The following is a 25394-nucleotide window of genomic DNA, read 5'->3' on the forward strand; positions in this document are numbered from 1 at the left end:
ATAGAAGAAAATTTGTTAAAAGGATTTTTAAAAATTTTGTAAAATAAACGACTACAAAGCTTCCTTCACGAGGAAGCAAAAAGGTTTGTATTATGTTTATGATTATGAACTGATAAAGAAGTGCTATCTTATTGATGCACTAAATTAAACGTGTTTAATTAAATAAATATAATTAATGATTAATAGTTAATTACTTATACATTAATTAATATATTTATTTGTTTATTTACATTATTTTAAATCAATGTTTTTAACATTTGAACCTCAAAAAATTGTTTTGTTTTATTATTTACCATCAAAGAATAAAATTATTCTACATTCAAGTGTAATACTTTGGTTTTAAGAGAAAAAATTGAGAGGATATTGGAAGGGAATTTTTACTCTAATTATAAGATTACTTTTTTAGGGTGTATACGTACAAATTAATTGCTGAGTTTGTTTTTTGGCAGCGTCTTTTGATCTTCTTAAAATTTTGAAAAATTTAGGAAATGAACGTTCCGTTTCTATTTTTATTTGTAATATTATTATAGCTATATTAGATTCTAGATTGTGAATATAAAAAACGAATATTTAACCAAACACTATTTATCTCAACTTGTGTTATTATATATGTTACTCGAACTATGTAATAAATCTATTCATCCATGTAAAAATGTATTTGATAAGCTTTGTGATGTATAGTACAGTACATAGTATACTGTCAGTAGGTTAAATGATAAACAAAAAAATAGCATTTCTAAAAAAACAAAATCAGTCAATATGGAAAATTTTCTTTAGTTTGCAAAGCATCTTTTTAACACGAATTCAATTATTTAAAAGGAAACTAAGACTTAACCTATTTATACCTTAAGTTGTGAAGCGAAAATGAAAATACTATTTAAAATCAGTGTTATCTTTGTGATTCTTTGCACTGTCTTTAATAATTTCTCTGTAAGTAATAAAATTTAAATATTGATCTTTTAGATTACGTTAAAATATTAAAAAGTGTATGTGGGTAAGTTTCTTTAATGTAACTTTTGAAAAACTTTTTTTTTCTCTTACATAAACTTATGCTAATCTCGTTAATATTTTATTATTATGAATAGCAGTATACTAAAAAAATTAAAGTAATAATATAATTCATCGAATCGACATTTAACAAAAAAATAATACATTGAACATAATTCGTGTTATCAACATTAAACCAAAAATAAAGATAATAGTTAGAGCGACATAAAATTAAAATAAAATGACTCCGTCAACGGACTAAAGAAACTAAAAATATTTGCGAAAAATAAATGAATAGAAATTAGTTAAAATAATAAAAAATAAATAAATAATAATTAAGCCTAAAGATATAAGTAAAATGTATAAATGTGTTTCATAACTTTGCAAACGACTAATCTAGAATATTTACACGTAGTAATGAAATAAAAAAATAAAAATAAACCCCTAAAATTAATAGCTGTCAAGTCGTATCAGTATATTTCCATATCTTACAGACAATGACATAAAATAGAACATCTCTTGATTTTCTCTAAATTGTGGACGACTTTCTCGCAACAGGACTGTGAGATGGTGCAAATTGTATCTTGCAACAGGACTGACGAATGATGATAAAAATTATGTCGTCCAGTGATTCTATTGCCTCCACAATAGAGTCTTTCCCATTAGAGAGAAACTGATATGCACAGTGCAGTTTAACATTCACTTTTACCCAGGAAAACCCTGTGATAAAAAATCCTGTCAACTTTTTTTTATAACTAGCTGGATTTCATTCTATTTAACCCTGGAGGCACCCAGTGAATAAATAAAAGAACTTTTACAATCTTAGATTCTTGAGATGCACTTCAACAAATCCATGACTAGTCGCGAGGGTATCTACGAGAAGCACTTCGATAATTACAAAATTCTCCTGTAAGGGTGAATTTTTCGGTTCCCCAGACAAAAAACCTTCTCAAACCAGGAATACTGACATCATCATCAGAAAAATGAATGAGATACTCCTTGACTTCATCTTCTACCAATAGGGTTAATGTTAAAAGAAGCTCAAGAATCTTGTAACTTCACCAGATGCAGTAAAACTGCTATCTGAGACGGATCACAATCGTATGACGAGAGAGTGTTATTACAATTTAAAATTAAAATGTTTTCTGCGATCTCAAAAACCTGTTATTACGGAGATTTATATAACAGAGTACAAACCTTTAAAAAATATATAAATAACACTTAACTAATTAAAGTAGTAGTATTAATAATTTAAAACACTTTTTTAAATTGATTTTTTATACAGTTTTAAAATCAGCATAATTTGCGAAGAAAATATTAATCTTGTTAGTGTAGAATTAAAATAGTTTTTTTTTATTTTCTAAACTTAATTAATATAAGAATTAATACAGAATAAAAGAAAATTTTCAACTGTTTCTTCTATGTATATAGGTATTATTTTAAACTCAAATACTAATTAGATATATACTTATAATTTTATTTATAATGAGATTTAATATCAGAAATTTTTTTTCTTTAAACGTTTCTATTTATAGACACTTGTTTATTATTAATACTGTTTTATCAAGTTTAAATCCTAAAAATATCCTGCAATTTATCGACGTATAATTTTTCTTCACATCAAAACGCCTTAATTTACTACACATATTTATCTAACTTTTTTATAATCAACTTATATTTTTCACAGTTCGGTCGATGACAATTAGAAAACTAGACGATACGATGAAATTTTTGGATCAAAACACTATCAAAGACCATTATTAATAAAAAAACCTCATTCTTGATTTTCAAAAGTATCTTTCACCATTTTCAAAATCATTGCTGTACATTAATTATATAATTAATTTATTAAACAATTCAAAAAATGTTATCATAGTTTTATGGTAAAAATTATATAATTTAAAAAAAATTGTGTAATTCAAATTAAAAAAAATTTTCCTATTAGGTTTAAAATAATAATTATTTATATGGGGAAAAAATTCCTCAATTTTCCTAACTTAAAATCGAGTCTTCAAATCGGGTTGATTTTTGCGCAAACTTTAATACTATGGGAGAGAACTTTACCCATAAAATATTAAGATATTTTATTAAAAATTGTAGGGGGGAGGGGGTTAAAGTTTTTGGTAACGTGTGAACAGTTGATTCCTTTAGCTTGTATAGCTAAAATACAGTAGAGTGGACAAAATTTTGACCTATATGTTTTCGAAAAGTTTTTTCCTCCTCTTTCGAATGGCGTAAAATTTTTTTTTTTTAATTAACAATTTAACTTATTTTTTCAAAATTAAAAATATTTTTCACTTTTTTTTAAAAGCAGCATTTTTTTCTCTTTTTTTTGCTTTAAAATAAAGCTTAATATGTGTACTTTCCACACCCGATTAGAAAAAAATGCCGTTTTTTTGTTTTTGAATTATTAATTAATTAATTAATAAAAATCAGTAAAAAATTACTAAAAAATGAAATATTTTTTAAGCAAGTAAACTTTTCTTAATTTTGAGATTATCATCGTAAAGCTTACCTAATTCCGCATCCATCAAGTATAATTACACCTATTTTTACAAATAATCTATATTAATAAAATCAGACTTTTGTCTGTACATTGCACGAAATTAATTTTTAATAGCATAATTTATTTATTTGAACAACGGAGAATCCAAAAATGGTAATAGAAAATTTCCTGTATGTATGTATGTGTGTATGTATGTATGTATGTATGTCCGCAAAATTTTGTTCGCGTATAACTTGAAAACGTCTTGACCGATTGAAGTAAAATTTGGCAATCTTTTAGGTATTGGTCTAACTTAAGATATTAGCTATATTTGATGAAAAAATATTGAGCTAAACAAAAGTTATGAATTTTTAAAAAAATTCAAAAAAAATTTTTTTTTTAATTTTTGCAGATTGGCATACATTTTTTAATTTATTAATAATACAAATGATTATAAAGATTTATAACAATAAATTGAATTAAAAAATAATATCAATATGAAAAAAAATTATAAATTTTCCAAAAAATTCGAAATTTTTTTTTTAATTTTGACAGATTGCTGTAAATTAATCAGTTATGACTTTTATAAGATATATATAAACAATAAATTTACAGATTTTAAACATATTAATTAGAACGGGAGGTATTCAATTTTTTCAAAAAATTAAAAAAATGGAAAATTTCCAAATTTTATATTTTTTATTGTATATCTTTTAAACTTTCTGTAATTAAATATTACATGTTATTTGGTCATATTTTAGCATAATTTTGAAAAAAATACTGTTCTATAACTATAAGATTGAAGTATAAGTATAAAAATGTTTTTAATATAAAAAAATTGAAAAATTATAATTGACAGACCAATTACTATCAAGCTTAATTAAGTAGTATTTTTGGGGTCTCTGATAAACTTTTAACTTAAAAAAAATGAAATTTAGAAATTAATGGAATTTAGAATTATTTGTTTATCCAATTAATCAACAATTTTCAATTGCAAAAATTTCAAAAATATTGAAAATGGAGATTTTTTATGATAAAATTGATACTGCAGAAATTCAAGAATACCTGTGATACGATACTTGCATTATGCTACTGGGAAAAAACTTAGATAGTAAAAAGTTTTGTTATTTTAATTCTTGATTTAACTTTTAGGGATGTTTTGAGCATTATGTAAAGGCAAAAGTTAAACAAGGTGTCTATTATTATTTTTGTTTAACAAACTATCCGGTTTTTCCCAGCTTTGTCCAAATTTTTACAGGTGTATCTTTTTTCATTAAATATAAATTTTCTTGATAAGAATTAACATTAAATAAATCTACAAATGGCTACAAAAATTCACTTATTTTATGAAAATACTCTTCGACGGGTTTTTGTTTTTACTAATACTTTTAACAGGGGTTCTACCAACTGGAAAAAACGGAAAATATGCAGGAATTTAATTTAATCGGGAAAAACTGTGAATTCAGCCTGCAATATAGGTCTTATTTTAGATTTTAGCAATTATGATACAATTAATTGTGGATGGAAATTTTGTTTGGATATTTAAAAAGTAGTTATGTTGTAAATTTTGTTTATTATAAATCCATAATTTATTATACTCCCAGCTGATACAATTAGTTCGAATTTGACTTCATTGTAACTCCAAAAACTGGTGGAAATTTTGGATTAACTTATAATACAATAATTAAATTTCTACAAATAATTGACAAACATTGTTCTCTGCATTTTAATTAATTAATAATAAATTATTTGATGATAAAAAGTCAATCACTGATTTTAAATAGTAATATTTATCTAATGAAATAGTTAATGGTAGCTACACGGAGAAAAAAATCAGGGCTTTTTAGCATGGAGTGGTCTGTACCTTTAGCGCATGGGCGCTTCCTTACGGCGAAAGAACGAATTTGTACGATTGCAGCAAGAGCTCGCCCTATTTTAGTAAGGAGCCTTGCTGCAATCGTACGAGTTCGTTCTTTCGCCGCAAGGAAGCGCCCATGCGCTAAAGGTACAGACCACTCCATGCTACAAAGCCCTGATTTTTTTCTCCGTGTAATTATTATTTTTTCCGGTCAAATTAAATTCTCCGCTATTTCCCATTTTTCGAGACTGGTAGACATACTATTTAATGTATTTGAAGAAACTAAATCCCGTCGAAGACGGGTACGACAGCTAGTTGTTAAATAAATAAATAATTGAACATTTATATTTATTAATTTTTTGAAAAAGGACGTTTTTTTCTTCTTTTTTGCTTTAAAATAAAAATCAATATGTGTACTTTTAATAATTTCAATAAAAAAGGAAAAAATATTTTTAATTTTGAAAAAATAAGTTAAATTGTTAATTAAAAAAAATTTTTTTACACCATTCGAAAGAGGAGGAAAAAACCTTTCGAAAACATATAGGTCAAAATTTTGTCCACTCTACTGTATTTTAGCTATATTAGCTAAAGGAATCCACTGTTCACACGTTACCAAAAACTTTAACCCCCTCCCCCCTACAATTTTTAATAAAATATCTTAATATTTTATGAGTAAAGTTCTCTCCCATAGTATTAAAGTTTGTGCAAAAATCAGCCCGATTTGAATAAGACTCGATTTTAAGTTAGGACAATTGTGGAATTTTTCCACATAATTATATTATTATTATTATTATAACTCATATTTAAAAACAAATTTTTTTCTGCACGGGTATTTACATCAATTTACATAATTAATTTAATTAATATGTATTTTTAAAGATTCTATTTTATTTTTATGGTCAAAATAGAACATTGAACATTTTTCGTTCATATTAACCGGAGATATTAAACTTTTAAAAATAAAAATTTTGGAAAATAAGACTTTTTTGAAAATTTTGTTAAAAAATGTAAAAGTAACTTTAAAATTATCGTTTTAGGCAAATCAATAAACAATATGTCACAAAATAAGAAAATTGTAGAATTTTAGACAGTCTTATACCCAATACAATTGGAGGGAAGGTGTAGGAAATAGAAATACTTTATATACTTCTCAACCCAAAAATAATTTGTTGAGCGCCAGTCCTTTCTAGGGACATTTTCTAATAAAAGGAAATTAGAGATTGCCAAAATCAAAAGAGGGTTAATTCTTTAGCAATCGTCACTTCTGAATAAAATAATATTTAACTTTACAATTGACTAAATACAAAATTTCGTCACAAACAAAAAAAATTATAAAATTCTGAAAAAAGAACAAAAGGGTTCAGGTCGAGAATGAATAAAATAAAGAGATTTTGACGATTAGCTAGGACCGCATGGCCAAAGGAACAGAGCGTCGGGATTCGAAGAAATTATACTCAGTAATTGCAAGAAAATTCAACATACATTGTAAGCAATTTTTTAATTAGTACAAATTAGGGGTTTTTAATTAATATTCGAGGTAACACAAATCATATAGATTTACATAGCACACACGTAAAATATACAATGAATAAATAAACAAATTATACACAATTATTTACACAAATTATAATTTTAATAAAGTGTTCAGCCATAAACAGCCATAAAAAAGGACCTGAAAGGCTGACGAATCATGTAACAGGGAAAAGCTAAGGGGGCATTTTATTTAAATAGATTTTTTGGGGTTGGTAACTTTGTGAAGGGGAAGAATTTATTATAAAATTTAGAATAAAAAAAGGAAGAGGGTAACAAAAGGCAACACGTGGTTGAACAAGAGACATCACAATAAAATTTATTATTTAAAAAAATTAAATAATCCAATAATAAAATCAAAAGGAAGAAAGAAAATCATTTAAAAATTAATAAGGATTTTAAATAAAATCGTGTAAAAGAAGGAAAATTTACTTGCGTCCGATTGCAGCGAAGGGAGGATCCAAAAGAGAACGATGACCCTGCTGGTCCATCTCCGTTTCTCCCCGCTGGTAGCCCTTGCGAACCTTGTATTCTTACTCCGGAAAAAGGAGCGTAATTACTGGAAAGGTGACAAGGCCTATTTCCACTTTAAGAACAGCTTTCTGCTTCCAAATCCCGGTATCTTGACCAGTGTCTTTCTCGCCGTCCACTGTTTAGGGGAATTAGTCACTAATTTGTAGCTACTCTGATCCAAAACCATATAAAAGAAACCAAATAATCCAAATTAACCAAAGAACAAAATATTGATCAGAGCGGGCCTTTAGTGACAATTAATTCGGGTCTGAATAACAAGTGATTTTCACAACGACGAAAAATTGACGAGAAAATTCTCCTGTATTTGTTTATAAATAATACTCCTGAATAAAAACAAAAATTCCGGAATAATAATAAAGTTAATAATATTCAGGGTATTATTATTATGTGTAACAACTTTTGGGTTAAGTGCAAGAAAAAGGTACCAATTTCAAAATTATTTCAAGCTAATTTGGGTGATATAGCAGTTTCCGGTTGGTAGGGGAAAGCGAAAACGGGGGAAACATAGCGAAAGCGGAAAGTCTCGAAGAGTCATTTCTCAGGAGAAATGGGGAAATTCTTCATGATTCGTATGAAGAAAGGGGGAAATTGTCAACGACGAGAGGGGAACTCTGGTTGCAGGTTGACCGACGAACGCCGTTTTCAATGATTCCATGCAAAATTTGAAATATTCAGAGAACATAAGCAGCAAGAATTTCGAAGGCGAAACGATAATTTTTGTTTAATAATATTAAATTAGCTTTTATGAAAATTAAACGAAGCATATATTTAAACTTTGCTTTGTTATTGTTTATTAAGTAAGATTTGCTATTATTTTAAATTCAAATTTATGAACATTTATTATGAAAATTCTATTACACTGCAAGCCCGATCAGCGGTCAGCTCCGGGGGTGCTCGACCGCTGATCGGGTGTAAACATATAGGACTGTACGAACTGTTTTATGATGGGTTACCATTACTTGACTACTGAATTTTTTTTTAAGGGGCCAGAGCGTCTTTAATGTATACGCTACTGCCACAACTTTTCGACTCCCTTATGGCCCCTCGCCCGCCCCATCTACAAACGACGTAAACTAGTGACCACTGATCGGGCTTGCAGTGTATTATTTTTATGAAAATTGTGCAACGTGACAACACCCCCATCCTAAGATGAAGCCAAGAGGGCGCTGTAAAAACATGTAAAAAAATAATTTTGGTTTAGGGGAAAAGGTAAGGTAACAAATTTTTTTTAGATAAATCAATTGTGCCGCCGGATCGTAGAAGGGCACGTAAATTTTTCTCGGCCGATTTCTAAGTCCCCTGAACACTCAAAATTCAACTTCTGAACTTCTGACAATTTAAAACATTTTTTAATGAAACAAAAGAAATACTTCTTAAGGTATTCTACGAATAATAAAAAAAGAAATAAGTGGTTTTCTTTATAAACAAAATTGTTATTAATTTTTTTCTTTATTAATGTAAAAATCACGAACAACAATCTTCATGGCTCTCGTTTAACGGGCAAATTTTGAGTAACATAGAACTTTCAGTGAGAAAGTTGTTCATTATGATCCAAAAAAGTTTTCTGAAAAATCACAGGGCTAATAATTAATTAGTGTTGAAATGGTAAATGTTTAAAGTTGCTAGCAGCCAAACGTATAGAACGCGTCACTGGCCATAACCTATGAAACAACACTCCTATGCAACCTAAGCAACTATGGCGAGTGACGCGTTCTATACGTTTGGCTGCTTGTGTGGATCCACTATAATGTCCAATTGTGACGAGATGGCTACGTGGTTTATGGACGGCCCCTTGTCTGTTAGAACCATAGAAATTTTGTCGCAAGATCGGGTGGCTATTTGCTTCGTACATTTGTCTTTGTGTGGTAGTAGTGGGTGACGAGCGGTGACAAGCTTTAGAAATAGGGTTGTTGGTAACTTTGGGGGTGTTGTCTGTTTTTGCGGTTGGATGTGTAAAGGACAGTATTTCGTCACGTTCGTCGTCGGAGATGTCTATGTAGAGTGTGGGTGAGGTCTTGGGGTTCTCCTCGGTTGCTGGTACCGCTTCAACCTCAACTCTCTTTGAGTTAAGGAAGTTCTGACGCTCAGCCGTGAATGCCTGGGAAAGGGCAGAGTTCAGTCCAGGGGAGAGGCAATCCATGTTGGAGAGGATGTTTCGGAAAGGCTTTAAGAACTTCCAACTGGGTTGTTCTATATTCCTTAGCTCATCTTCCAGGGTCCAGGGCTCATCCTCTGGCAAGGGTTCTCTGGAGCTCTTAAGCTCCCCTTTTAACTCCTCTATTTTTTCAAGGAGCTCGTGGTTGTCGCTCTTCCAGCTTTTCAGGACCTTGCCAGCTTCTAAAAATATCCATATGAGGTTAGCTTGGTCGGCTCCATCTTGGATGATAACGTCCTTGAGTACCCTTATGTCATGTTGTTGTCCCAGGGCTATGTTCATCAGCCGTGTGATTTCATTGTGAAACTGGATAAGGTTTTGGTGTTGTGCTGTCACGAACGTGTTCAACCGTGCTACTTCCTGCATGAGAGATTGTTCTCGCAGGGATAAGGACGAGGCTTTGAGGATTCTTTGGAATGAAAGAAATAAAAAGTTATTGTTTTATTGATAAATATTTAAAAATAATTTAAATTGATATTATTGGATAAAAAAAATTTTTAAAGAAAAGTAATTTAATTATATTTTTCTACGATAAATTCCATTGAATTTTAACTTGACAATTTATTTTTGTTGATGTTGAACTGCTGTTGAAAATCGTTGACACTCCTGATGTTGAATGAGGAAACCATGAGGCTGCTACCGGAAAAATGCGTCGTTACCGCAAAATGGCGGCGTCATCAGTTTTCGATTAATTTTGCTCTTTTTATTTTGGAGCAAAAATTTAAAATAATTTTGTTGAGTTCACCTGCATATGGCTCGACCAAGATCTTCTTTGGGTGAAGATGTTTAATTTTTGATTTGTTAAATGAGAAAGACACGTGGTTACACTTGACTCACCACGTAGTGGAAAATAAATTTTGAGATATTGTTGAACTTTTTGTGAATCGTCGAAATTTCCCATTTGTTGATTTGTTTTTCGATTTTTGATGATTTTGACTTGGTGATAGTCGTGATATTGCTTGATAATTTTCCCTGTGGATAGTGATGATTAATTTTGTTCCTCGTTCGAAGTCACCAATTTATGGGTTATGTTGTATGGTATTTAAATATTTCCCATAATATTCCACTGCTCGTCAGAAGGGCGATTAATTGATCACAAGCAAAACTACCAAATTCTTGGTCAACTATTTATTTGCAATTTAAACAATACACCGATTACAATTTCTACTATTAGATTCTGCTTGGTTTCTGAACACATCTGCCACACTCAACAGTACAGAAATTTCTGTTTTACAAGATACTGAGCCATGCGTTCGTTTACACTTGCCTAGGAGGAAGGAAGAGAGAGGGAAGCCTAAAGGCGGGTCCCCACACTCCCATCCAACTCCACACCCAGATATTTAAGTTGTATCCTCCACTTGACCTCGAATTCGTCTGTCACGATTCGCAGGAGCTCATAACCACGTCTATCTGTGACCAGCATTGCCTCGGTCTTCTCCAGAGATATTTGGCTGGATACCAGACCTCTGGTATCCAGACACCTTTTTGCTAGTCGCAGACATTTGTTCACCAATGTCCCAAGTGCTTCCTCAGTATCAGCCGTGCATACGAACAACAGGTCGTCTGCAAAGCCGATGATCTCTGCGCCCTCGGGTAGCCCCACGCTGCATCTCTTCTCTGAGAGTGCAGGTGTCTCCTTCATAAATAACAAAATAACCCACCTGTCGCTAAGATACTTATCCATTAACCGCAACAAGAAGGGCGGTATGTTTTTCTTTCTCATTGACTTGATGAGACCTTCTCATCTCGCGGAATTAAACGCGTTGCGTACATTAATTGCTACTCACGTGCAAAAACTCTTCTTCTTTCCTGGTCCCAATTTGCTTTTTCCTGCTTTGGCTATGTCCACAACTGCCTGGATGGCATCAACTGTGGACCTGCCTTTATGGAAACCAAATTGATGATCAGATAGACTATTCTCTCCGGTCAAGTGTCTTTGAATTCTCTGCAGAACCATATCCTATGGAAGTTAACCCATCGTATCTAGCAGGCATACATATAGGCCTGTACGACGCAACTTTATCCAGAGGTTTTTCACCTTTTCTTAGGAGGACTAGCCTCTGCCGGTTCCAGTCGCGGAAGAACTCTTCTTTCTTAAGGCAAAGATTGAAGCATCTAATTAGAATCTGGGGTGAAGTGTCGATAAGTAATTTTAGGATCTCGTTTCTTATCCCATTGATTCAAGGCGCCTTGCCTTTCCGTCAATCTTTTAGCTGCGTTTTTTAATTCAGTAAGTGTGAAAAGTTCTTCCTCTTTGACTTTGCAGGAACTTCAGTTCATCCTAAGGTATGGCTCTGCAGGAGGAAACAAAGACTTTATTATCTGTCTAACCCAATCGGGATTGTCCAGACCGGGGGTCTTTTGCCTCGTCTTTATAATTTCTTACTAACGATTTTAAAAGCCAGACCCCAAAGGTCCTTATCGACTTCCTCGATTAGGTCCTTCCAGCTACGAAGTCTCGACTTGCGGATCTCTTTCTTGAGTTTCTCTTTCTTGAGTTTCTCTTTCGCCTCCTTGAAAGCCTCCGCAGAATTACAGACTGGCCAAGATGGACCCTGAACCGCCTCCGTTAGTTACATACAGTGCCGCTCAAAAGGATTTGCCCACTCTAAGCCATGCAAGGGCATTACAAAAAGTTTTGTATCTTCAATAATAATAAAGATAAAATCTTAATCAAATATTTATTTTAAACCTTAAGTATTTGACTAAAAATAATGACAAAAAAAATTCAAGAAAAATTTTTTTTTAATGTTTAATTGCTGAAAATAAAAAAAAAATTTCACTTTTTTTGAAAAATTTCAAATTGATACAATTTTTGAAGAAATCATCACATTTAAAATCTACAAATGTCTTTGGAAAGCATTTTTTGTCATCTTTCAAACGATTTTTAAATATTTAAATAACATTAATTATAAAACATTTATTTGTTTATAAATAATTAAATCACTGTTGTTAAAAATAACATTCAATATAAAAATCACGAAATTAATTAATTAATTAATGTTATTTAAATATTTAAAAAATTTAATTATTAACTGTTCTTTTTAACAGTGATAGTTTATGTTGTGTTAGATTTTATCGATATTTATTCGTCTTAAAAATATATTCAGAAGGAAAAAATGTTTAAAAAAAATTTTTTTTTATTGTTTAAATATTTTTTTCTAATTCTACGCACAAAGAGGCACATTTTTTTTCTTAACAATTTTTTTCAAAAATCAATTGTTCTCAATTTACTAACAATTTTTATAAATTATTATTATTTTTATAAACAAATGATTATATCTTTCTTAAAAAATATCGTAGAGCAAAATTTAAAAAATCGTTTGAAAGGTGACAAAAAATGCTTTCCAATGACATTTGTAGATTTTAAATGTGATGATTTCTTCAAAAAATGTATCAATTTGAAATTTTTCAAAAAAAGTGAAAAAAATTTTTTTTAATTTTCAGCAATTAAACATTAAAAAAAATGTTTTCTTGAATTTTTTTTTGGCATTATTTCAAGTCAAATACTCAAGGTTTAAAATAAATATTTGATTAAGATTTTATATTTATTATTATTGAAGATACAAAACTTTTTGTAATGCCCTTGCATGGCGTAGGGTGGGCAAATCCTTTTGAGCGGCACTGTATACGTTATAGCATTGCCGAAGCATTTTCAATCTTTTAAATTATTATTATGTTTTGAAGGTAACAGTCTACTGATTAGTCAGAGTTTAACATAATATTGAGTTACTTTAACAAAATGAAGCAAATCAATAATATTTTATGTACCATTGTCATTTCAAGAGAAGTAATAGAATTATCTACAACTGTAAATCATTATGATGGCTTAATAAAGTACGTAAAGGAAGAATCAAAACTGCAGAAGGTAGTATTTCATTTTGATAATAAAAAGCAACACAGATGATTCAGTAAATTTTTTCGTCAAGTTAATCAAGAAGAATTTTCCTTCTCTAAGTATTGAATCCAGTAAAAGAAGGAATAAACTTTTTAATCGTACATTCTCGAATGTTATCTGACATGGAAGTTAAAAATACATTACAGATTTTATGGAAAAAATGATTTTTTGATGTTATGATTTTTGTCTATCATCAACAAGAGACTGAGTAACACAACAAGAAAGGTGACAAGCTACCTGTTCTATATAATTTTAATCCGTTTATAAAAAATACACTGATCTTCAGTTATCAAATAGAAGCCAATGGTTATCAAATAAACTACGAAATTTACATGGATATCTTTTAAAATTTCTGTTTTGGGACTCAAGAAAACAAATGTCAACTAATTACACTGAAGGAAAGAAATTTGGTGAAATTTTTGCACAGGTTAAACTTTCGATTATGCATTCATGAAATTTTACCCATTAATAATCTGAAGGCATCTACAGTTTTACATAAAGAAAAGGCTGAAGTGTTTTTAAACACATTTTTGTTCACAGAGAATTTAAACTTTATTACGTTTGAAATGGGATATGTACATTGTTGCATAAGATTTTTATGAGTGTTATTTAAAAAGCTCTAAACATCATTAGCTTAGTCGCTTTTCCATAGAATCAAACAGTAATTTATTAAAATTAGACACCAGTTTTATGAAATAGTGGTATGAAAATTTTTTCCTTATATTTTTGTAATGAGGTTCTACAATAAAGAATTAGTTATCACAAGAACTTTGTCTATTTATTTTGTTTATTTTGTAATCTGTCAAAACAAATTTTTTTTTCACTAATTTACAAAATTTAATATTTTTTGTTTTAACAATTATAATAGATTTAATAACGTGGATTACCTCGTCGAGTCGTTAAGAATTACAAAACTGGTTTAAGAATCGGAAAATATGAACTTAATATTTAACGAAACGGGAAAGTAAAAGAAACACACGCTACGAGTTATCAGCAGAGGATAAAGTATTTTATTATAGCATTTAGTTGAAAAAATCGACCTTATTGAACCTCCTCTTTTGAAGACTTTTTAAAACATTGGGTCGTAAATTAATATCATTAATTTAATGAAGACCCATCAGAATGTGCAAAACAAAAATTTTCAATTTCTGGTATATAATTACTTATAGATAGAATACTATTACTATAATTTATTTTTTTCAAGTACATCTTAATAAACGATTTTTATTTACTTTCAGGATTCATTTCAAATATGTAAAAGCAATATGAAATATTTTCCTGAAGAAGTTAATATACCTTGTGACTGTGAAGATACTTATTTGTATTATAGTTACCATGACTCTTGTTATGATGCTTATAGACAAGGTCCCTGTCCTGCAGGCAATTATTTTGTATTACCTGAAGGAGAGATGGAGGCAAAATGTGAAAAAAATCCCTGCAATGTAGATGGCCTTGTTCCTTTTAATGGAAAATGTCACTTTCTCTGGAAATCTGGAAGTCCCTGCAAAGATGAGAATACTTACTTAGGGATCAACAAACAATTTCAAATTGAATGCAATAATTCTCAATATTTGGGAAGCATGGATAGCTTGGTAATTTAAAACTTTTATTTAATGGAGTATCTTACTTTAGAAAGGGTTCCCTTAAATGAACTTCATGCGAGTCCATTGAATTTTTAACAAAAATTTCCGCCGTATTAGATCCGCTATTTTTAATTTTATAAATCTGATATTGAATTCTTAATTAACCCTGAATTCCCCCAAGTAACAAGTTCTAAACGAATCTGATTAATTTTAAATCAGAATTTCCTAGAACAGATCATACATATTTTATCGTGATCATTGTTTGAAACAAGTTTAAATCGAATTGCATTAAATTTTTTTTAAAGTATGTGTTCTCGCATATATATTACCTGAAGATTTATTTCAAAAAGAATTACTTTTTAACCGTCTAAAGTATAGGATTTCCGCCTTAAATGAAGTAAAACTTTTTGTCTAATAATTTATCTAGTCAAAGTTGTTTTAAGTAAAGAGAATTCTACCCTAAGCGGACAACTCAAAACTTCTAATGTATCAAGGTGTAAAATAGTATCTTTTATATTTTAAAAGTTTTTTTATTTATAACGTCATGGTCATGGCAGCAATTTACAAATCAAATGAATTTATTTTATTGGAAGTGTTGGATTATCCATTTCGCGTAGAATGTCCCTTATATTTTATTAAAATTAATCGAATTAACAAAATAAAATATTTTCAGAAATCGTCAAAATCTTGTCCAGAGAATACATATCTTTCTCCAACAAATGAAAATAACATGAATTACAGTTGTAAATGTAAAGAAACTTTCTTATTTTCCAAAGAAAATGTATCCTGTTATAAGGCTTACAGACAGGGTCCTTGTTCTGAAGGAAATTATTTTGTTCTTCCTCTAGAACAAAGTGAACCAAAATGTGAGAAAAATCCTTGCCACGAGGATGGACTGGTCCCTTTCAATGGAAGCTGTCATCATGTATACAAAACTGGAACTCCTTGCTCTGATGATTTTCACGAATTATCAGTCACTATCAATGATTTTCAACTAACATGTACTAGCACTACCAAAGAGTCAAAACAAAATCAAAACATTACAAGTATCTGGCTACCACAAAGCTTTTTTACACTAGATTTACAACAACCAAGAATTATAAACCCGCCAACTAAAGCGTGTCCTCCTGGCACTCGAAGATACTTTTACGCATGTAGACGTACTTTTGATTAAAAGCACATTTAAAAACATATTTTAGATCTGAACCAATGATTGTCACTTGGCCAAAATATAATAAAGTACTACTATAAACTGAAGCTTTTAAATTATCTAATAATGATATAATGACACAAATTTCCAGTCGTTGGAACTCACCAGTTTCCAGTGGTTGGCACCCCATACATATCCTTTAAATTTCTTATGTTTCAAACAAGTAAATTAAAAAATTTTGTATTTTCTGATTAATCAAGAATAATTAATTATAATTTTCAGTAATAAACAAATACAAGAAAATATACTTATATATAATTGAATAATAAGTATATATAATTTTTCAAATAGACTGAAATTATTGACTAGACGTAAACATTGTTACATAACCTCACTTTTCATTGCGAAATGAGAGGGCCATCCATTCAAAAAAAATAAATCAATATAATGTTATCACTTTCTATTTCATAGGAATACACTTGACTCTTGGGGGGGGCCAAACACCCATGCCCCCTCCTGGATCCGCCACTGCAACGACTGGAGAGTTTGGTTAAAAATTGCTTGTCCAGTCTTTGACATGTGTGTGTAAACGACTGGAACAGTTGCTTTTTTAAATATTTTTATTGGCACCCCATTGAAATAAATGAATTAATAATTTTTAAGAAAAGACGTGTTAAACTATCAATATTTAAATATTCTACTAGCATAGGGTAACTGCACCAATTGCCGAGGGTGCACCAATTGTCGAGGATCATAATTTTCTTTTTTAGATAAAGTATAATATATAATATTTAAGAACAAAAAAAATTTCTAAATAATCTTTGTATTTTCAACTGTATATTTATATATTCAAATTTCGTAGCGATTCTACTAAAATAATTATTTAATTAATATTATAATTCACTGCTGTGAAATTTACTCAAATCTCCATTTTCTTAATACTTCAGGTTGATTAAAACAGATTTTTAGAAATGCAAATTAAACGTATTTATAATGACTTTTTGTGTACAAAATTATTATTATAATTTTGTACAAGAACTAAATTAATTTTGTATGCATGTTTTTTTGTTAAAAAAAAATATTTAATATTTTTTAAAAGCAAATCATCGGTATTTGGTTCCTTTTTTTTGACAGTTCCATTTTTCGAGGTAATGACTCGAAAATTGGTGTAGTCACTTTTTTCGCTGATGCACCATTTATCGATGGTTAAGTGTTTATTTACTAAACGTCAAACATAAATGCCAAACATTTATAGGTACAGAGCAGGAAGGAAGAGTAAGGAGACCGAACTCTGCTTCTACAAATGTCTGAAAAATATGCACGAAAAGTGCCAGACTCACTGTGTTCTAGTTGATCGCCAATTAAGTCGATCATGCGCATTGAACTAAAGTTCAGTGTTGACATAGATGAAAAGTGTGGTTATGTCAAGGTAAATATAACATAGTTTAAACAGTGTTAATTTTAAAAGCAAATTTATTTATTTGCAATTGTGATATTATTTAGATTTTCAAAATAATTTAATAATATATTTATGAAAAGGGAAAAATTTTGCGAAAATGGTTAAGAAGAATTGTGTTTATAACTAGAGTATATTTACATACCGTAGAAGGATAGAAGAGACTAATGTTTTTAGACTCTTTTTGTTCTTTCTTTACATCCGGGCACACAACACGACATTTTTTAAATAAAATAAATACATAATTATTAAAACGAAATGTATTGTATATGTATCTCACTAAGACCGGCTAAATGTAAACATTAGATCTTACATCTCACTCGCACAATTTTTACGAGAAACAGAGACACAACACAGCTTATGCGCATGATCGACTTAATTGGCGATCAACTAGAACACAGTGAGCCTGGCACTTTTCGTGCATATTTCTCTGAGATTTTTAAAGCGCTTTCTACACAGAGTTCGGTCTCCTTACTCTTCCTTCCTGGTACAGAGAAAAAGAAAACAAAATGCTTCAAAAATTTACAACCAACAGAAAATAATCAACCAAAAAAACGAGGAAGACCGAAAAAAAATTAATAAAAAAAATGCATTATTTAAAACTAAAAAATTTTGTTCTATAGTTTAATTATAACCATTATATTCACAGTTCGTAATAAAAGTTTATTTTATTCGTTTACAAATTTAATGTGACTTAAATTAATTTATTTTTTCAATTAATGTCTGATTAACAAAATTGATTAAATTTAATTAACTTATTTATAAAAGTTTAAAAAATAGTTAAATAATTTTCTGTCCTGTATCATCTACTATAAAAAAGGTTTTATATCGATATTATATTAATTATTCAATTATAGTTAAATAAATATATTTTTGTTTTCTGGTAATATTCTATAATATTTTTATCGAAAAAATAAATATCTACTCGATTTTCAAATATCTGTACAGGTTAATTGTTAGGTTATATTGGGTTATATGTTTAAAAATGTCATACCCTCGACAATTGGAACAGACCCTCGAGAAATTAGCACAAGACCATCGACAAATGGTGCTTTTGCTCGATTGACTTTTAAATATATTTTTTGCTTAACAATTTAGTTTATATTAAAAAAATAAATATGAATATTAAACATTATTAGATCCTTCGTTTAAATATACAAAAATCAAATTTTAAAGTGCATTTACTTCCGAGAAAAAAAATTTCAAAGTCACATGTTGCCTAAAACCCTCGACAATTGGTACAGTTACCCTATTTTCAAAGAAAAAAGCAAATTTACCAACTTCTAATAATAATAAATTATGTAGGTTTGAAAATTTCAGTTTTGGTAAGATTTTCTTTAGAAAATCGAAAATTTCCTAACACTAAGAATGATATTAATTTTATTTTTTAAATGCGCAATTATGTAATTACTTCTATAATAAGTTATAAACTAGATTTTTGTAAAAAATGTTCGAAAATTTAATAGTCGTATGCAAAACATGCTAGATTTTTGTTATTTCTTGTTATTTAAAGAAAATCTAAGAATGGTGCCAACGACTGGAGCAGTTACCCTATTGACTTTAAGGGTGAAATTTGTTTTTCAATATATTGTTGTAAATATCAATTCAACAAAAATTTTGTAAAAACCTTTTTTTTGTAGATATTAATAACATCTATAACTTTTATTGAAAACTGTTTTTCTATCTTTAACAATACAAAAGTTATAGACAAACGAATAAATAAAATTCAGGGATGAGAATTTTCAAAATTAGTTTACCTACCCTTCAACTTTACATTTTAGAACAAAAACACATCAGCCTACAAAGCACAGTATTTTTCTGCAAGTTTACTGCAAGTTTTCCATGCAAAGTTCGCAAGTTTGCATCCAAGTTTGCAGCAAACTTGAATACAAATAAAAATGTCACCCTCTTGGCAAGTTTGCAATGAAAACTTGAGGAAAATTTGCAGCAAACTTTCTAAAATACCTAAAAAATTAAAAAAAAATTTTTTTTTGCAAATTGCATATATTTTGATGAACGATGCCTTCCCTGCAGGGAAGGTGACTAAAATATAGTGCGCAACTCTAGATGTCATAGTAAACTACTGCGCATACATTTAAGTTTTTGCTATTTGGCGCAAGTTTGCTGCAAACTTGCAGTGCAAACTTGCCAAGTGGGTGACATTTTTATATTTATGCAAGTTTGCTGCAAACTTGCAATGCAAACTTGCGAAATTTGCATGGAAAACTTGCAGCAAACTTGCAGAAAATGTCTGTGCTTTGTGGGAGATTTAATTTGAACGAAATTTTCTAACGAATAATTTGTTTAAATAAAATGTTTTTTTCAGATTTATTAATATTAATAAAAATTATAAGTTCATGAATTAATATTAAACATTATTAAACATTAATTTGGTAAACTTGTGAAATTAATACTATTTTTGAAAATAAAAAAGAATTTGAACTCTATTATTTTGAAATCAATTTATACCGGTTTTTATGAATATGATTAGAAATATTAGTTTCCCGTTTCTATTGACCAATTTATTGTCCACACAAAATTAATTTTATGTATTCCTTTCAGTCTTCTAAGTGTCGTCAATGTTAACTTATGAAACATCTAAATAGAAAGTAGTCTCAAAATTGTTCGTATTTATATATTATAATTTATAAACAAAATGAAAATTTTATTTCAAGTCTGTGTCATCTTTGTGATTTTTAATGAAATTTTGAGCCTTGTATATACAGTAAGTAATAATAATAGAAATATATTGAAATTACTCTGTTATGAAATTAGTTGTTAAATAGGTAATATTTTTTAATTAAATTAATTGTAATAGTTCACTAGTAACATTTTAGCAATTTCTAACAATAATCATTTTTAAATACGTAAGTAATCACTAGTTCAATAAGTTTGATTTAATCTATTTTGTTTTTACATATAGCTTTTATAAAAAAAATGTATCGATTTAACTTTTTCTACATCTGGGAAGTTTAGAAGATCGATACAAAAATCCTTAACTATAGAAATATCTTTATTGGAACATAAATATTGTTTTCTAATATTTTTATAATATTCACACTCTATTAAAACATGAAACAATTCACTCCCCTTCAAAATTGCTTTTCCGCAGCAATAATAATTGTTATTTAATTTCAAAATATTGTTTTTATAAATTATTCTTAAATTGTGATTGTTAATTTATTAAACGGATCTGAGCAAATATTCTAACAAATGTTAACGGTATTTTCAATCTTAAATAATTTTGCACACCATCTCTTAAAAAGAGATGAGGAAGTAGTTAAAGAGACCTCGAATTTGAAAGAGAGTTAAAATCTTTAGCTCGTAAAAAGTTTTCGTAGGTATTGATTAGTCTCTCTTTATTTTCTTAAATAAATTCATAATTCCATCAAATACTTTTTCCTATACTTTCAAAAAAATTTCAACCTGATTACACCAATTATATTTATTAGTTGAATTGGTCGATTTTTTATATTAATTAACTTTAATAAACATATTTTGGGATAACTGCGTCGCTTTCCATTTCCAAAATTTTCTCGATTAAGTTAAGTGTTAATTTAAATATTCTTATTTATTTATTTAATATTATATTTAAATATTTTTGAGGCACCGATTTCCAGACTAATCGAATAATTTGGAGTATTTTAATTAAATAATAAGAGTTTTTTTAATAATAGGTCATTTGGGTTCTTTAAATTTTATTAAGGGAGCGTAAGCTCCAAGCTTGTATGGCATAAAAAATGTACTACTACCCAGTGAGAAATTTCTCACCGGTCCAATATCGGTCCAATATTGGGAGCCAAGATACCGATCATCGGTCCAATAAAGGCTCCCAATATTGGACCAATATGGGCTGATGCTTGGGATGTAACGGCATCGCCAATCATCGGTTGTCAATATTGGTCCAATATTGGCCGAATATTGGCAACCAAGAGAAAAAAATTTTTTTAAATAATTTTTTTTTAATTAAATAATAATAATAAAAAATTAATGTTTATAATTTTTGTTTAATATATTTATTTGTTTAATTATTTATTTTTAATAATTCATGTAAATAATAAATAATTTATTATTTATAAATTATAATTATTTAAAAATGCAGCAGCTATTAGAAAATAGCATTCTGCAAAAAAATTCTATCATTGAAAAATCAATGATAGGCGAGAGAAATCCGCGTCTTTAAATAGATTCGCAGATGATAGACAAGAGATATCCGCGTCATTAAACGGATTCGCAGATATACTCTGGTCTCGCGACGAATCTCTCGATACTTATATACACTGGAGTCGCCGTGTCAGTTGCGAGAACGGTTACAGCGTCCCTCTTTCGGCAGAGATAAGAATTGTCACGTAATAAATATGTGTATTTTTAACTAATTGGATCTTTTTGTTCCCATATTTGAAATCAATTGCAACTTTTTCTAATTTTGAAACTTTTCAAACCTAGTAAAGCCAAAGTCTAGGTAATATTAACAATTGCAAAAATTGTTTAAACAAATTATTATTATTTAAAACATGTATCGAAAGATAAGAAAATTTCGGCGTCCCCGTGAATAAATGTAAATTTAAATTTCAAAAATTTTTCTTATGGAAATATTTAAGATAAGACATTTTTTTTATTGATTTTTAATACATATTGTAAGATATGTAAGTATGAAATATAGCTTTCAAAAAAAATTAGAAATGGCGAAGATACACTCATTCCAGGACAGCAGTACATTTTTTGGTGGTGGGCATGATTGGCATTTCAATTATGGTCTGAAATAAGTAAAAAAAACATTTTTTCGCAAAAGTGATAAATTTTGAACAGAGTGACGCAGCTGTTCAAAATTTATCACTTTTTAGAAAAATTGTTTTTTTACTAAAAGAGCAGAAGTCATCAAAAAGGAATTTATATATTAGGTTAGGCTAGGTTGCTAGAGTTTGTACAATCTTTACTATCTTTATATTAATGATACTAATTCTATTTACAGGGAGATACAATTATTTGTCCGCCAAATATGGAACCTTACTCAATTTATGAGAATAGTACTGAAGAGGTCTGTGATTGTGAAGAGAATTTTTTATATTACATTAAAGATGATTCTTGTTACGAACCCTTTAGACAAGGACCTTGTCCAGATGAACATTACTTAACTCTTTCTCCTACAGACACAGTTGCAAAATGTGTAAAAAATCCATGTGGTATAGATGGTTTTGTTCCTTATAATGGAAAATGTCAAATCCTATGGGCGCAAGGAAAACCCTGTGAAGATGAATTTCTTTATTTAGGCATCAACAAAGATTTTCAAATTGAATGCAGTGTATTAGGATATATGGGAATCCAAGAAAATTTGGTAATTACTTATTTACTCTTTATAATATTCTTGACTTTATAATTATTATATTATTGGATTACAGGAAGTAAGAAACAGTTTTTGATTTCTTTTGATCCACATTTTATTAGTTAAATTTTAAGTCGCGTATCTAAAAGCTAATTTAAATTATACCTCAAAAAGAAATTTTTATGTATTTTGAAACTTATTTTTATATAAAATAAATGTTATAAAGTTATGGTAAATTAATGTTCTTTCAATTTCTATTTATTAAATTATTGAAATTCTCTAAACGGGTACATAAACAAAACATAAATTATCATTTTATATCTTTTGTTAACGTTTCGTTATTTACAGAAATAACGAAAATTATATTATATTATAATAAATTATATTATAATAACGAAATTATATTATAATAATTTCGTTATTTACGCTTTTTTTTACAGAAAACGTCAAAATCATGCCCAAAAAATTCGTACCTTACTTCAACAAATGAGGATAATACAAGTTATGCTTGTGTTTGCAAACCAACATTTTTATATTCCACAATAGATAATTCCTGCCATCAGGCTTATAAACAGGGTCCTTGCCCAACGGGAAATTATATTATACTTCCTAGCGAAGAACAAGTTCCAAGATGTGCTAACAATCCTTGTCATAAAAATGGTTTAGTTCCGTTCGCAGGTGGATGTCATGAAGTTGGCAAAAGTGGACCTCCTTGTTCAAATGATTTCAAATTAATTGTGGATAAAAAAACTTTTAAGTTGCGTTGTATTGATATTTATTTTATAGATTACGACGATTTTGTAGGTGTTGGTGGCATTATAAATGCACCTCGCAAAGCTTGTCCAGCAGGAAGTCGAAGAGTTCTCTCACACTGTAAACACATGTTTCAATAAAAAATTGTCAAGTTAAAAGTCATTTATATATATTCACAATTAACTAATGTTTTAACATTAACTGAAACTGTTGCATAGGTCCTTATTGCATAAATATGTCATTAGGTGGACACGGTTAAGTGCTGCTAACATTGATTGCGAGATGAAGGATAATTCCGTCTTTATTCTAATGTAATTTATAATATCATGTAAAAGCTTTAAAAACTTGTTTTGTTTTTTAATAAAAATCTATTCTATGATAAAGAAAAATAAGAAGAAAGATCTTAAAGAAGAAAGATTTTCTAAGATAAAGAAATTCTTGAAAAATTTGTGGGAAAAATGTCTAAACTGTTGTAACTTTTGAAGTAATTCGGATAATTTATTTTGTCTTTTTGCATCTAAAAGAGTTTTGTTCGTCTTTCCAAATCCGTTGAAAAATTTTTAAAATATTAAAAAATAACAAAATGGCGGCCATTTTGCAAATTTGTCTACGCGATATTTATGAGTGACGTGCACGAACATTTGCATATATATATATGGGCGAATCTCTGTAACTTTTAACCTTTATGTCCCTCACATTATTTTCACTTAAACAGCCTAAATATAAAAACTAATGATTTTTAAATATTTACATGTTTTTAAAAAGAAAATAAGGATTACAAATTATCCATTAATATAAATTATTTTGTTTATTTTTTCTATGTTTTTCTTTATTAAAGTTCACAATACCATGATTTTGCAAGTGTCACTTTCACTTTTTCTAAAAATATTTTAACTGTTTAAATAAGATTTTTTTGGAAAACACGTTTTTTACTGTTATAAACTATTTAAAAATATCTTAAGAATTCCATAAACAAACTTAAAAAAAATAAAAAGTTAAAATTATAAAAGATATAATCTTCTAAAAAGTGTCTCTCAGTTTTTGTGTCGCAGGTCAAATCAAAATGGTTTTATAAAATAAACATTAAAAAACTAAATGAAAAAATTTGAAATAAGAGGCACAATTGAATTGTAATTCAAATTTTATGTGCATGATTTTTATTTTTATATTCAACTATATTTTAAGCAAAATAATTGTTGGATACTTGTGATACTGGTGTGGTACGAAAAATATGTCGCTGGTCAAATCATTAATTTCTCCAAAGTTTCTTATTTAATTTGCTCCAAAATTGGGGCACATATTACTTTAGATGTATTTAAAACTGTGCATATGTTTTTATTTATTCTAATTCTTATTTAATTATTTTTTTACGAGGATATTCAAATTGTCGCTCGTCAAATATGTCGCTTGGTCAAATCAATCGTTTTTCAATCAATCTGAAGTTTCGAATTTATTATTGTTCCATGTTATTTATCACGAAGTAACCAAAAATGTAATAAAAAGTGACAAAATGAAAGAAAATCGAAGAAAAGTAAATAAAAAACGAGAAAAAGGAAATGCGGAATGAAAAATTTACCAACGGAAGGCACTTAAGTAATATTTATTTATTTTTTATTAAACGTTCATGAAACTGTTAGAGTTTTTTCAAGGTTATATTAAGATCCTCGATATTTTTTCAAAAC

The 25394-nt window shown here is 28.8% G+C and overlaps 2 protein-coding genes and 1 long non-coding RNA gene across 5 annotated transcripts; 2 read left to right on the top strand and 1 right to left on the bottom strand.

The window, feature by feature from the left end:
* The first annotated feature begins 672 nt into the window (after positions 1-672).
* Positions 673-16907, top strand: LOC122498507. 2 transcript variants are annotated; one of them, XM_043606273.1, is made up of 3 exons: positions 673-930; positions 14686-15039; positions 15704-16907. In XM_043606273.1, exons 1-3 carry the CDS (start codon positions 865-867, stop codon positions 16202-16204), a joined length of 921 nt encoding a protein of 306 aa, XP_043462208.1. In that variant the 5' UTR covers positions 673-864; the 3' UTR covers positions 16205-16907. The 2 variants fall into 2 exon arrangements, with proteins under 2 accessions (XP_043462208.1, XP_043462209.1); XM_043606274.1 differs by lacking the exon at positions 673-930 and adding an exon at positions 14227-14598.
* On the bottom strand, positions 14815-23565 carry LOC122498515. 2 transcript variants are annotated; one of them, XR_006301235.1, is made up of 3 exons: positions 23433-23565; positions 22733-22880; positions 14815-14948 (listed from the first exon to the last, which is right to left on the bottom strand). It is a non-coding gene; the product is annotated as an uncharacterized LOC122498515 (long non-coding RNA). The 2 variants fall into 2 exon arrangements; XR_006301236.1 differs by having other exon boundaries at positions 14816-14948; positions 22773-22880.
* Positions 20018-23870, top strand: LOC122498510 (protein jagged-2-like). The gene is made up of 3 exons (XM_043606276.1): positions 20018-20361; positions 22609-22971; positions 23400-23870. The coding sequence occupies exons 1-3, from the start codon at positions 20293-20295 to the stop codon at positions 23850-23852; spliced, it is 885 nt and encodes a 294-aa protein (XP_043462211.1). The 5' UTR covers positions 20018-20292; the 3' UTR covers positions 23853-23870.
* Positions 23871-25394: the final 1524 nt, after the last annotated feature.

Source organism: Leptopilina heterotoma, unplaced genomic scaffold (assembly GCF_015476425.1).
Source record: "Leptopilina heterotoma isolate Lh14 unplaced genomic scaffold, ASM1547642v1 Lhet_15, whole genome shotgun sequence".
NCBI lineage: Eukaryota > Metazoa > Arthropoda > Insecta > Hymenoptera > Figitidae > Leptopilina > Leptopilina heterotoma.

What these genes read in the sequence shown, in the direction of transcription:
- LOC122498510 (XM_043606276.1), top strand. Translation starts at nt 20,293, where the DNA reads ATGAAAATTTTATTTCAAGTCTGTGTCATCTTTGTGATTTTTAATGAA. An exon ending in TTTTGAGCCTTGTATATACA is followed by an intron (nt 20,362 to 22,608) that starts GTAAGTAATAAT and finishes TTCTATTTACAG; the next exon opens with GGAGATACAATTATTTGTCC. An exon ending in TGGGAATCCAAGAAAATTTG is followed by an intron (nt 22,972 to 23,399) that starts GTAATTACTTAT and finishes TTTTTTTTACAG; the next exon opens with AAAACGTCAAAATCATGCCC.
- LOC122498507 (XM_043606273.1), top strand. Translation starts at nt 865, where the DNA reads ATGAAAATACTATTTAAAATCAGTGTTATCTTTGTGATTCTTTGCACT. An exon ending in CTGTCTTTAATAATTTCTCT is followed by an intron (nt 931 to 14,685) that starts GTAAGTAATAAA and finishes ATTTACTTTCAG; the next exon opens with GATTCATTTCAAATATGTAA. An exon ending in TGGGAAGCATGGATAGCTTG is followed by an intron (nt 15,040 to 15,703) that starts GTAATTTAAAAC and finishes AAATATTTTCAG; the next exon opens with AAATCGTCAAAATCTTGTCC.